At 38.9% G+C, this 14,568-nt stretch overlaps 1 protein-coding gene across 3 annotated transcripts in view; it reads right to left on the bottom strand.

Annotated features, from left to right (window-relative positions):
* Positions 1-2,623: 2,623 nt before the first annotated feature.
* mtus2a (microtubule associated tumor suppressor candidate 2a) overlaps positions 2,624-14,568 on the bottom strand; it is a 54,957-nt gene continuing 43,012 nt past the window's right edge. For 2 of the 3 annotated variants that reach the window (XM_024266023.2, XM_024266022.2), the window contains exons 7-16: positions 9,875-10,062; positions 9,666-9,791; positions 8,920-8,986; positions 7,185-7,399; positions 6,998-7,103; positions 6,845-6,918; positions 6,660-6,758; positions 6,424-6,543; positions 6,202-6,302; positions 2,624-5,106 (exon numbers count right to left, since the gene is read on the bottom strand). In XM_024266023.2, the coding sequence (XP_024121791.1) occupies positions 4,677-5,106; positions 6,202-6,302; positions 6,424-6,543; positions 6,660-6,758; positions 6,845-6,918; positions 6,998-7,103; positions 7,185-7,399; positions 8,920-8,986; positions 9,666-9,791; positions 9,875-10,062 (1,526 nt within the window). In that variant the 3' untranslated portion in view covers positions 2,624-4,676. The remainder of the gene's footprint in view (positions 5,107-6,201; positions 6,303-6,423; positions 6,544-6,659; positions 6,759-6,844; positions 6,919-6,997; positions 7,104-7,184; positions 7,400-8,919; positions 8,987-9,665; positions 9,792-9,874; positions 10,063-14,568) is intronic. The other variant, XM_024266024.2, reaches the window with a different exon arrangement.

The raw sequence follows: 14,568 nt of genomic DNA, 5'->3' as shown, positions 1-14,568 counted from the left end.
TGCATATTTGTTGCAATTATTTTCATTTAATTACATTTTTTACTTTCCTCACCATGGTGGCTGAGCTTAAAGTGCTCTATAAAAACATTCACAGTGCACTACAGTACTACTTGACATCATTGTGTTTTTTTAACAAATCAACACAACAAATATTCAAGGTTTTGAGACATTTTATTATCATGTTTCTCCCGAGGGGGATAAAAAAAAGCATTATCATGTGTTTTTATACCACACCACAAGTCTCCATCCTCTAAACCCTCTACTCTACTGTTACAAACCAATCATTGGAGGAGAGTTAAACGAAAAGAAAGAGGAAAAGACACAGCAAAGGCAGAGAAAACATGCTTCAATTCCTCTGTTGGTGCACTAAGACAGCTCATGTGGTAAATGTATTTACATTCAAACATACAATCAGTGCCAAAACAGGCAGACCTTGTCAGTGGACCAAAAGCAAACCAAACAAACAAACACACACAAACACACCACATATATATATATATGTATACTATATATGGTATATGTGTATGTGTGTGTATATATGCATTATATATATATATATATATATATATATATATATATATATATATATATATATATATATATATTTTATTCATATATGTATATAGTGTGCGCACACATATGTATATATACTGTGTCTGTATATATATATATATATATATATATATATATATATATATATATATATATATACACAGACACACTATATATATATATATATATATATATAAATATATACACTATATACATACATGTATAAATTGTATATATATATATATATATAAACTGTACAACAGCATTTCTGTATGAACATACTATTTTACTCTAACAAATGCGAATTTTTTCCCTCTGTGTTGGAGAACACTTGATCAAATGGTGCATAATTAACGGTTGCTACAAAGTGATCAGACAAAAGATCCATCAGCAATAAAATCTCACAAAGACTCATAAAAAACGCCGTCATACATTTTTGACATTCAGTGTAACCGAGACACAGATGTCCACAGGACACTTTGAAAGGCTCATTACAATGACAGTTCATTTGTATTTTACAGATTCATTCAAAAGTGTTATTGGCGATGAAATTAGTGACTTTGCTGAGTTATTTGTAAACAGTAGTTTTGCTGCATCCTTGTAGACTGTAGGTTTTGCACCTGAGGTGACCCAAAGGAGTCCTTCAGTTATCCGGAAAAATCTGAACACACCGTGAGTGTCTGACTAAAAGAGATTCAAAGAACTGATCAGAAACATTCTTGAAATGGTCGGACTTGTTAGAAAATCTGGGGAGCTTTAGACACACTAGTCCTCTGCTGTACATGACATTCCGCTACGAAAGAGCATCAAACCCTGTCTTTCAATCATACAAAAAAGTTGGAGGTTCAAGAAAATATTTACACATTTTTTTTCATTTATTTTTTCGAGACCATTAAAAGTGCTGGTAGAAGAGATCCAGACCTTCAGAAGTCTGGAGCCTAAAACTAGTAACACAGAAACGCTATCCTTCACATGCTGCTTAACCACAGGACTTTTGAACTTTATTTACATAGCTTTGCAGAGTATGAGAACATGAATTTCACACGTCCAGTCTCTATCGTAAAGTCTGTCTTCACCGTGGAAAATGAAACGTCTAGTCATTCTAACGCACGTTGGTCTTGTCTATTTACTGGAGCACATTTATGTCCTTGACGGTGTACTTGTAGCATTGACTGGTGACTTGTTTAAATCCAGAGAAAAGATTGGAACCCTGAGGGTGAGTTAGTTAGCTGAGCACAGTATAGAAGAGAGCTACAACTGAATGCAGTGAATGCAAGATATATTTTTTTACTTTTATACTTTAATGCTACGGTCACAAATACAACTGCCACCGAAGGACGAGAAGTGCCATGGGAAGGCATCAGATTTTTAAAAAAATCCCTGGCATGATCATATATGCAGACGGCAGCTGTCAGACAGGGATGACATCATTACGAAATCAAGTGGCAGCTGGGTGGCTCAGTCGCTCAACTAAATGATGTGTAAACGTCTCTGGATGGCAAAAGTTCATATCAAGTTGGAGACTCTCCTATAGGTCAATTGTCAAGCTGCTGCCTTCCTGCCACTCGCCTGTAACTGGACTGCCAGCCCGCGACCTCGAATGGTGAACGAGCGATCACAGACTGAAGGAAAGAAAAAATTGTCTGGTCGCTGTAAAAATTGTCATTTTTCTTGCAAGTTTCACGGCCACCGGGGGTGTGTAAAAATTCAACTGCCGCCTCCTGATTACAAATTAGTCCCCTGCTAGAAAACTTGCATTAAGGTTGCCGCGGAGTGGCATTTTGGCATATGTGACCAGTGCCTGTTGCCTTACTGCCACCTGTCTGTCACTGGACTGCCACTTTGAAACCTCCAAATGTGCCCAGGCACTGACCACTGTCAAAAAAATCACCTGGTCACCATAAAATTTTTCCTTTTTTTTTAAACCGCAGTGTGTAACACCTGCCGATTTTACTGAAAAACTTGCATTTTGGTTGTTGCAGAGTGGCATTTTGGGATATATGACCATAGTCTAAGCATTGGCCTTCCTGTCATCACAAAAAACAAAACTGTCTGATACATCCTTGTTATGCTTAGCTTTTTTTTTTTTTTTTTTTTAAAGAAAATGTTAAACGAATTCTCATTGGATAAAAAAATTGAAACACGAATCCCTGAAAAACTGTTAGCTGCATAATCCAGTGTAAATTTTGGTAGTGCAAATTAAAAATTTGAACAAATTTGACAATTAAAGAAACATTTTCCATTGCAGAGGACATATTTTAAGTTACTTTAACTCAAATTTAAAGAGTCCCCAAAGTGCAAGTAAGAAAGACATTCTACTTATTGTGGGCACAGGATAATATTATGCGCCCCCCAATTTTTTTTTTTTTTTATTCTTGCGTGCAAAATTTATTGCACTCAATTATAAAAAAAAGTCTTTCAGTGACTATGAGGACTCAACAAAATTGCAAATGATGATTTAATCCATTTTAGTAAAGTAGCAGCCTTATGAGATCCTGAAATTAAATGGATAAAAACAATTAAATCAAAATATATGTACTTTTCATCTTAAGATTTGTAAGTAAGGTATGCATTTTGCAGCAGGTGTTGTTTCATGTTATGTACTCCCTGGTGGATTTGCTTGTAACTGCATTTGCGAGTGAAAATGTCTGCAGGAACTCAGCATCCTGCTGTGCTCCATCACATCTACTGCTTGCATCCCATAAGAGAAATTCAAAACGTTCAAATCCCATTTATACTCCAGTTTCATAAATAGATTATGGATATAATAACTGTTACATTTAAACTGGAAGACCGTCACATACATAAGATATAAACAGATATAAACATCCCACTAACAAGAAAATGTTTTGTTTTTTTTTAATTCCTGTGCTAGGTTTCCCCCTTAAGCTCCCTAGTAGCTGCATGATTTAGTTGTCGTTTGCTGTTAAGACACAACAGACTGCACATTCCCGCTGAGGTAATTACAAAATGGCGGACATAGTTTTTGCAAGTTGACCTGAGGGATTTTCCGAAGCGAAGAGCAGCTCATGTAGTGTAGGAAGACCTGGCAAGGTTTGTTTTTAAAGACAGAAGAAGTTCTTTGTGTTTTGCTGTTAAAAAATGGCTCCAAGGAAGGTTTTCCTACACGTGTAAAACTCATCAGGCAATGACCCAAATATTAAAATGCTCAGACAAAACTTTGAGTTACAAACCAATTTTGAATTGAAAGCCCTGTATGAAGAAAACATTGGTCACTCTCTGCTGGTGAGGTGGCAGGACCTGGTTTAAGGCGCTTTGTTAGGGATTTGTTCAAATGAAAAGAGAAGAACAGCAAAGGTCATCCCAAAGAGAATATAGCTTATTATACCGAAGATAGGAGTGTGTTTTTACCACACCACAGTATTCTATTCTAATGACTAATGTGTGCTACTTTTTACCTCTACTACTATTGTACTGTGCACGTCTCATGACTAGCATGCAGGGAGGTTTCACAATAGAACCTACAGACCACTGACTGTCTATGAGAACTGGACAGAGTGAATGTGATGTCATCAATTGAAAATGGCTAACTTCTGGCTCCAACAAAATTAAGTCAATTTAGTCGCTTTTTAAAAAAAATATGGACGCCCCCATGTTGGAGCCAGATTAGGTCATTGACTACTACAGTGGCAACTACTTTCACTAATCAGGAAGGAGTGTGCTTGTTGGAAGGTCACACCCCTACCATTTGAATCTGTTAATTAAACATTTTGACTGCTCGATGTGACGCCACATACTTTTATCGAGGCATTTGATTGGCCAGTTTTGACTTGAACAACTATAAAAAACATGAAAAAATTGGATTAGCAAAAACCTGTTAAATAATGCATTTGAGCCAGAATTGATATTCTGAGGGGAGAGTAGTCACTTAATCCAGTTCTCTTATACAGTCAATGGTACAGATCCAAAAGGGGAACATAGAAGAAAAGGTGTTAGCTGCTTACGCCAAAAACCTCAACTTTTCTGCTTTTTCCAGAACAAGTTAGCACTAGCATTAGCCATGCTAGGCTAGGTTCTTGAACAGTTTTCCCCATGACCACTAAAATCCAAAGTCTTGTCAAAGAAGAAGTCAAGGAAATGAGTAAAGAGGAGAAAAGTCTAGTTTAGTTCTGTAGTGAGGTAACCCGGGAATTGGAGTTACAGCGACCAGCAGACGGTCTGTGAGTGGGCGTGGCCGGGCCCGGGGAATAATTCTGATTCATAGCTGCCCTGTGGGTGGGCGTGGCAGGCCCTGGGGACAGATTTGCATTGGCTACTCCTCTGTGGGAAGGAGAGCAGAACTGAGCCTGCTGGGGGCAGCCGTGACAGTGGGAAGGGGAGTCGCACCCCGCTAACGGAGAGGAGGAGAACAAAGGAGAGGAGGGGACTGGGGAGGTGGAGAAGGAGCGGTGCAGAGGGGATGAGGCGGGGGACATGAGAGGGCTGGTCTGGAGAAGCCACAGCAGCTCTTCGTTGTTGCGACTCAGACGCTTCTTCTCGGTGTTCTCCTTCTCAACGGACTCCTGCAGGTTGGCGTTCTCCACTGACAGTTGTCTGTGGGGGCAAAGGTCAGCATAAAGGAAGGAAGCAGAATCTTAATTTTCCTCGTCCGAGCTAGCACCTGACTTAAAACTGTACGTCTGGATAGCTCTTATATTCCTCGCCATTTTTGTTACACAGGTAATGTTAGGTTTGGGGTGTGACGGGCTGTAAGCTAGCAGGAAAGCATATAAACAGATGGCTCAGTTATGGGTAACAGGAAGAGGGGGAGGGGCCCCTCCATCCAAAAAGTCCCGCCCACAACTCAGAGGCAAATTTCAAATGAACCCCTGCCGCACTGCAGAAACTATGTCCTAGTAAATAACACCACCTTTTTTTTTTTTTACTTTGACTAAAAACGAAATTATCATAAATAAAAGACCAGCAGAACGCTTTGAAAATAGATCAAAAGATAACTGGTGTGGGACTTTAATACTCACTACCTAATCTTTGAGTGTTTTTTTAATGATACTGATAAGTTTTAGCATATTGTTTGAGTAATTCTTTTTTATATTAATGTCATACTTCATGAGTTGTCTTCGGAGTATATAAATACACAATTCATCTAAAATAAAATACAGTTTTTGGTTATTTGCCAAAGAACTTACATTTCTTATAACAATTAAAGAGAAAAAAGATCCATAATTTTTTTACAGAAAATTATATTTCTGTCATTTTTTTCCTGAGTGTTTGTAGTACAGATTTATTAATAGCATATAATCAAGACCAGTCCCTATGAATTTGCTCCTGCTTTTCTTTTGAATAAAAGACAAATATACTTCCTGAATACTTTTTCTGCTATGCTATAGAATTAGTCAGACTTATGATGGAATTCCTCCAATTTTTCCCAATACTGAGTAGATGGTGTACAGCAGTAAGTACTGTAATTGAATGACAGTTCCTGCATGATGATTTTTTCTCACATTTAGGAAGGAATTTACATCAGCCACAGCACTTTAGTCATTTTCTGAACAAATTACAGAGAAAATGTTTAATAAAGCATTCCCTAAAAACAATAATCTTTACTTGTACACTGTGGAAGTTTTAAAGTCTGAATATAAGGAGAAATGACAGCATTTATGAGGACTTTGATGTATGGGTTTGACTTACCTTGACGTGGCGAGGTTCATCTCGATGCGAACCTTCATGTCTTCGTTCTGCTGCTGCAGAACTTGGACTTTCTCTTCAAGAAACACGTTCTTTTGGGCCTGCTCAAAAGGCAGAAAAACACAAAAAGTTCAATCTTTCATTTTCCAGAAACGCTGTCAGGTGGGTCTAGAAAGCCATGAGTTTGCATGTTTGAAGGCGACTGCAGTCGGAAAATGGACTTACCACTTTCTCCAGGTCAGCGATCTTCTTCTCTTGATGGTGGATTTGCTGGTTCTTTATCTCCACCACTTCCTTCAGGCTCTTCAGATCTTTCTCGATGTGCTGGTACGGAGCTAATGCCTCCTGATATAAACACAGAACGATATGGAATTAGTAAAAGATTTTTGCCATAATTTTGGAGAAAAAAATGAAGCGCTTAACCAGGTACACATTCACTGGAACTGAGTCCAGGTACTCACAATGATCTGTTCATCCGTGCTCTTCCTGAGAGCCTCCTCAAAGCGCTTGGCTTTGTCTCTTAAACTCTGGTTTTGAAATGTGAGAGTATCCACTTGATCCTGAACAACCACAAACACCAATGTGACTTTTTTTCAGATTTGAGTGTGTTAACCCTATTTTTTTTAAATCATTTTAAAACCAGCACCTGCAGAGAAAGCCGAAGTTTCTCGAAGTCTTCCTCCAGAAGAGTCTTCTGCTGCTCGTGAGCTTTTCTCAAATCTGTTCTCATTCAAAAGCATTAAAGGAAGAACTTATTTTGTGCTTTCTTCGTAATTGTGTTATTTAAATGAGATCATACCTCTCATGGTGCGGGCATGCTCCTCGTGCAGCGTTGCCATGGTGATATTATGCATGTCTCTGAGCTCCCGAATGGTTGCCTGGTGGTTGGCTGTCATCTCCTCCATCTAACACACCACACACTGTGAAGTCACCTGGTGGCAGGTCTGATGAAAGCGCAACTGATCTCTGCGATGCTTCCGTCTCACCTGCTCCTGTTGCTGAGTCCTCAGCTCTTCCAGGACGGCGCAGTGCTCCACCTTTAAGTGCTCGGCCTCCACCGCGTGACACTTCCGGAGTCCCTCCTCCACAGCAGCCAGCTCGGCCTCCTGCTGAAGCTGCAGCTCCTGCAGCTGGAGCTCAAACGCCGCCTCCAGCGCCGCTTTGTCCCGCTGGAGTCTCTCCCACCGTGCAGAGGTGGAAGCTGTGAACCAAAAAAACAAATTAACGCATCACTGACACACAGTTGAGCATGAAAATAAAGTCTAAACAACATCTTACAAAACAATAGAACACATGCAAATCATGAAAGCTTTAAAGAACATTTCATCTTTTAAAGGAACTTCTTATTTGTTTATATTAAAAGTTCAAATCAAATTTCAGTTTTTGAAAAATTTTCCTACCATTGTAGTTCAAAAAAAATTTTTTAATAATTCCTTAATAATATATGAAATAGAAAAGATAATTTAAATCTGCACTGTATGCTTAGTGTTCTCTATTACCTATTTAATTATTAATAAAGTTTGTTGGAATAAACGAATCAAGCAGTCACTAATTTATATTTATTTAAACTTTAAAATATTGAGCCACAACAAAATAATACATTTTGAAAATGTTAGAAGTTTCTTAGATGTCAATCAATGAAACACAGACTTAACTACATTTAAGAGTCCATGTATTAATTAATCCCGCTGTTGCCCCCTTTTTCTAATTACATTTTAGTCTCAGGGTCTATTCTCCCTAAAGGAATGACTTTCTTTGTCAAATCATTACATTTTAAGCAAAGTCATTTACATAATTTGAATTTACATAAAAACACAACAAATCTGAGAATTTGAATCTATCTATAAAGACACTGAAGGAGTATTAGAACTTAAATACAGACTGTTTTTAATGCTGGATCAAGTTCAGACTTTCCAATTTTAAGGAAATAACAGAATTAATTTGGTCAATTTTAGGATGACAAAAACTAATTTATTTTAATATGTATATATTTAAACAACATGACAGAAAAAATGTTCAAATCTTCCTTAAAATGTGCACTTGATTTTAAAACACATATGTGTTACGTTGAACTGTTTTCTATGGTGGCCTTGAAGTCCAAATCACACCAACAAATCCTTCAACTCAATACGTATTAAAGACTGCAACAACAATAAAAACAGTTTAGTTAATAATAAAAATCAACATTAGATTAAAAAAATTATAAAAAAAAAACATTTAAAAAACAAAAGTAATTTCCATGAAATATGAAAAAATAATAAAAAAAAAAAATGAAACCAAAAGGATATGGGACATAACTGAATGGATGATGACGTTTGAGTTTTGAAGAAAAGGGAAAGTAGAAGTATGTTTAATCTGAACCGTTATAAAGAGTCGATTGAGCAATCACTGAACTTTTCCAGTGACTGTGGCCAGAAGCACAAACAAAATAGATGATAGAAATTGGAAGATTTTGCCAACATGCGATCAATGATGTATCATGATGACGACCTTTTCCAGGTTCTTAGGTTCTTATTTTATTTTAACATTTAATTTTGATTTATGGAAATTACTGTTTTGCATCCTGTGTGAGTGGTTTTTATTATAATTTGGTTCATATAATTTTTTTTATTCAAAAAATCTATTTGTTTTCTTAAATTGTCATTGTAATCTTTAATATACTTTTGCATTGATTGATTTGTTAATGTGATTTGCATTTCAGGGCCGCCTGCTGTCACTTACCAATTTCCTCTTTCATCTTTTGTATTTCCATGGATAGTTTCTGGTTCTTTTCCACTGAATTCTCATTCTGAAAATTAGAAAAATGTGTATATTATTGCTGTAATCCAGACATTTTTCAAATAATATATTTTTACCAAGATACTATGAATACCAATTCTCCCCATACAGTTTTATAACACTTGCACACTTCAGTGTTGTGATCTATTTGCCATGTATTTGCATTATTTTTAATGTTTTTTTTTTTTTTATCTCTATTGCTTATTTTTTATCTACTGGATAAAATTTGCGTTCAGTTCAAAAGCAAGAACTCAAAAGAAACATTTTAGACATTATGAAAGCAGCTCTGTAGATGTCCTGTAGCTGTAGTGTCTGAGTGAGTCCACCAGAGGGGGCTCATACCATCCCTTGATGTGGGCCACCAGTGTGAGGCCAGACAATGACCATAAAGAAGTCAGACAGACGCTCAGCAGCCTGGAGGCACGACTGCTGTGTTACACAGCATCCCAGGCGAGCTCAGGCCATCAGAGCTGTGAGGGACTGGCTCAGTGATGATCTGAACTCTTTCCACAGCCACTATCCCTCCTGTTCATCTCACTGCAGGGCTCACTGACTTCCTACCTGTGTGTTCTAAAAATGTCCTAGCATAAAGAATAGACGGCTTTCATTTAATTAGCAACTGTGTTAGCAACAGAGCAGGTTATTACAGGGTAATTATGGTATGTGCTCTGTGTCATCCTCTTTGCTACCTTCTGGCAGAATCGCTGAGTGGTGATGATGAATGCTTCTAAGCCTAAAGAAGCCTTCTTCAGCTCCTGCTTCAGAGCCTGCAACTGCTTCTCCTGCTCCTCACAGCGACCCTGCAGCCTCTGAACCTGAACAACAGCAGAATCAGAGAATGAGATTACAAGAAACTCTGAAAGGAAAGCAGATTTTTTTTTTTTTCCCAACACGTCACCTCCTCCCTTTTCTGCTCCTTCTGCAAGTCCTCAGCTTGCTTTTCCTTCTCTTTCTGCTGAGCTTCTTCTTTCTCTCTTTGCAGGTTCTCCTGCTGCTCTTGCTGCAGCCTCAGAGGGGTTATGTGGGGAGGCGACCCCGAGGGAGCTGAACCTCTGACTGCAGCAGCGGGCCGCTGTCCGGGGTGAACTGCAGGGAGAGGATGAACAAAGAGAGTCAAACCCAGGTCGGAAATTTATATGAACGCAGTTTTACCAGTGAAATACATTATTTAGTCTTTTTTTGCATTTACCTCAGCATTAAACTTGTCTAATAATCAAATCTGAGAGGTGTCACATTATTGATGAGTTGATCTGACTTTCAGCTGAAGACAACCTTCACGTGACAGTTGGCTCACAACATTTACACTTTGTTGAACCTATAGTTATTTAATTAGATACCCCATCCCCACCCATATGGACATCAATCTTTCATACAGTACTTTTTTTTTTAATTGCTCAAAGCAAAATGATAAATTGACATATGTTGAAAATCAAGTTTGATAGTTAATAGCACATTTTTAAAAGCAAACCTAGTGAATGCTAATATATTTTATTCATCTTTTTTTAAAGTTTTACAAACATTTTCATTTTGTGCTGTTTTTTTTTTGCATTAACATAACTTTATAGGGGTGAGTAATCTTGTAATACCTATTCTTATTTTGAAGAAATTCATAAACTGCATCAGAGATTTTTTATTGTGAAATAACATTGTCCAAAATTGTCTTAACCTTCCAGTTTTGAATGGCTGCTACACACCCCTCACTCTCCCCCCCCTCCTTCAATAGTTAGAGCTGAATGCAAACAAATGATAAGTAAAAGTACTTTTTTTCAAAATGGTGACTTTTCTGCTGGTTTATCACCGTAGCAACCATTTTATGTTTTGGACGCCTGGGACTGACTAATAGGTCTATCCATCCATCTTCTTGACCGCTTCTTCCCTTTCGGGGTCGCGGGGGCGCCGGAGCCTATCCCGGCTACTGAAGGGCGAAGGCGGGGTACACCCTGGACAGGTCGCCAGTCCGTCGCAGGGCCTCAATCACACACCCATTCACTCTCACATTCACACCTAGGGGCAATTTAGAGTCACCAATGAACCTATGAAGCATGTTTTTGGACGGTGGGAGGAAGCCGGAGTCCCCGGTGAAAACCCACGCATGCACGGGGAGAACATGCAAACTCCACACAGAAAGGTCCCAGCCGGGATTCGAACCGGGGCCTTCTCGCTGTGAGGCGAGAGCGCTAACCACTTGCGCCACCGTGCAGCCCTAATAGGTCTATGTAATTTTTTAAATAATTGGCAAACGGAAACTTTTTAGATTTCCTTAGCAATTAAGGTTTTTTGTCAACATTCCTAATATAATTATAACATTTCATGTTATTTTTTTCAGATTGAGCTAGCGATTCATGCATTACATTTTCACAATATTTTGGTAGAAAATATGCGAGCAACAGAGGAACACCACTTTTGCGAGCTTGCCATGACAGCCCTATTTTTCCTCAAGTAGCTTTCCAACAGTACTTGAGGAGGTAGGAAGCAACAGATCAAAATACTTGGAGTTTAAATTTGTAGCAGGAACTAAAGAAGATTTTTTTTTATTCAAGATGGTGGCCTCTTCTCAAGGTCAAAGATCAGAGGATGTGATGCAGCATGTGTGAGCAATTTTGTAAATATTGGTCAAACAAAAGTTTTTATAATGTGCGAAAATAGGAAAATTGCCAAAAATAAACAGTTTTCCACAAATTGGACGCCAAGCCATGTAGGTCCTGTTGCCATCCTGTAATAATTTTAAAACTTCCTTTGGATATCACTGAGACGTGTGTTTTGTTTTCATTAGTGGGTTTTGACTTTTTGTTGTCTTTGAGCCCCATAATGCTGCGGTCACAAATAAAACTGTTACCATGTGATGGTGAGGCTGCAGCAGAATCTTCAAGAATTCATGCAACAGCCCGATTTTTTTGAAAAATTGCTCAGCCATGATTGTAGAAAGCGGTAGTCAGGAGACATTCAGGTGGCAGTAAGGTGGAAGTCAGGAGGAATTCAGGTGGAAGTCAGATGGCAGTCAGGTGGCAGTCAGGCGGCAGTAAGGGGGCAGTCAGGTGGCAGTCAGGTGGGAGTCAGGTGCCAGTTAGATGGCAGTCAGATGAAAGTCAGGTGGCAGGCAGGTGGAAGTCAGGTGGAAGTCAGGTGGCTGGCAGGTGGAAGTCAGGGGCCAGTTAGGCAGCAGTCAGGTGGCCGTCAGGCAGCCATCAAGCTACAGAATGGCTCGCCTTTTATATGCCCCATATGAGCCGCTGGTTCCACTTGAAATAGACCTCCACTGTCCAGATACATTTACACATTGTACAATCAGAACTGTTGCTGACCTCCTAGCTGTCGCCCGATTGTAATAGTGTCATCTCTGTCTCTCACTGGACTGCCATTGTGCATCCTCAAAATGTCTTCCTTGGTCCAAATGACTTCCTGACCCATGATTTTTGTGAAAGATTGTGCTGTCCCTGTAAAATTTTAACTTTGTGTTAAAACCTCAACCACTACCACCACGCGGTGTGTAAAAATGGGACTACTCCTTCCCGATTACGCATGCCGCTGCACGGCAACCTGCCAAATTTGCTGGAAACCTTGCATTTAGGTCACAGTGGAGTTTTTTTTTTTTTTTTGGATATGTGACCATAGGCTAAAACATTCCTTTTTTTCATGATTTTGCCCGCCCTGATGTAATCTTTTCCCCTTTTTCCTACTTTTTTTTTTTTTGGTTTTGTTTGTTTTTTCTGTGCAAATTTTGGTGAGTTTATGAATATGTGGTGGGATGAAATTTTTCTCGAAGACGAAGTAGAAAAGAAAAATTGCTGAAAAAATATAGCGGTCCAGAAGTGCTGCAGGACATAATAAGAAAATGTTGTATTTTTTCTGCTGTGCTTATGGAAATAGACCAGTATCAAGTGAAAAAATGACAACAATCTCCAAGAAACCAGACAAACTGAACCACTTTTCCCATGAAAACAACTGTGCGAGTCAAACTGTCAACACTCCAGACAATTTATGGACTGTAAAAAACCTCTTTCGTGTCCCAAATCAAACAAAACTCTTGTCTGTTCACACACTGAAGTATCTATTGTACTTTAAGGTCTGCTCCCACAAAAATAAATCACAGCACCTCCCTATCGGCTGCCTCCACCATATCCTTCAGTTCAACTGAAGCATAGTGAAGCGGTTTCCATGACAACCCGAGGCAGGGCTTGGGATGCGGTGTCCCAGGTAATGAGTGGAGAATTGGATGGATAGAGGTGGGAGGGGAAGTAGAGGGGAGGGGGTTGAAATGATGGGGAGAGCTGTGAGATAAAAGAGAGAAAAGAATTTGAGAGACGACGCAGCATAAGGCGGTGGGGGTGGGGGCGGGGTCCTTAATGACTTTAATGGTGATAGATCCTTAAAACCAGAGAGCCACGGGCACAGTTTCAATGCAAAAGATGGGCGGGTTTGGCGATGGAAAAAGAAAGAATTCAACTTGAAGCAAAAAAAAACATATAAAACTCTATACAAATGCGCGTTTGAACAATAACTGTGGTTTATTTGCTTTAAAACCCAATTTGGATCCACACACCCTCCTCAGATAAATAAACATGCACACTAATACTTAGATTTGCAGGTTCCGTTAGAAAGGTTAGAGAAATGGCGGTGAATACTAAACAAGCGCAAAAGGTGGGATTCTGATAAAAGAGAAGGGCTGGACGGATGTGGAATACCAATGCCAGAAACAATCAGAGAGGATGACATCGGAGCTTATGGAGACGAAAATGTTTGTTTTTGTCTGTAAATGCCTTCAGGCCGAGGTGTTCTTATGGTTGACTATCAGGTTCATGTCAGCGTGATGACAGGGCCGGCAAAGAGATTGGGAGCACATTCAGGTGGAAGAAATACGGGTTCAAATCTGTCAACAAAGAAGTGGAAAGGTTGTAATAGTGGGATTTAAAAAAGTAATGGTGACAGGTGAGAGGGATAAGTGGAGATGTTTAAGTAAAGCATGTTTTTGTGCAGGAACTGAAAGAAATAGGGATGATATTTGCAAGAAAATGAAATAAAAACGAGTCACATCAATGAAAATATCTGACAAATGCTTAAAAAAATGTTATTGATGGGATAAAACAGGATTTTCTGTGAAGTTACCACATTTCTGAAGAAAAGAGTGGCATGTTTCTTGTGACTTTAAAGCACAATTCCAACAAAAGAATTACATTTTTTGTGTTTTTAACATGTTCTTTTGGCATTTTTCTCACGATGGAGGACACATAAATAAAAATTAGGCTTGAAAGTAAAATTTAGGGGTATTTATCTATTCAAATTGTAGTGAATCAGGAGCAAAATAGAGGTTCACGCGCTCCCTGCTCCCCTCCATTCAGCTACATCAACTTGCAGACGATTACTTTGTTTTCCTCGTCTGAGCTGACATCTGGCTCCAAATTGTATGGCTGAATAGCTCCAATATTGTTTGCCATTTTTTGTTGTACCGGTGATGTTATGTTAGGGGTTGTGAGGAGCTGTATGCTAGTAGAAGAGCATGTAAACAAATGGATGATGGAAAATTGGGGAGAAAGTTATCCGCACCTCAACTCAAAGGTGAATTTCTAATGAACTGCTGCCGCTCTGCAGAAACTA

Source organism: Oryzias melastigma, linkage group LG14 (genome assembly GCF_002922805.2).
Source record: "Oryzias melastigma strain HK-1 linkage group LG14, ASM292280v2, whole genome shotgun sequence".
NCBI classification, from domain to species: domain Eukaryota; kingdom Metazoa; phylum Chordata; class Actinopteri; order Beloniformes; family Adrianichthyidae; genus Oryzias; species Oryzias melastigma.
This window is presented reverse-complemented; position numbering and strand designations above follow the sequence as displayed.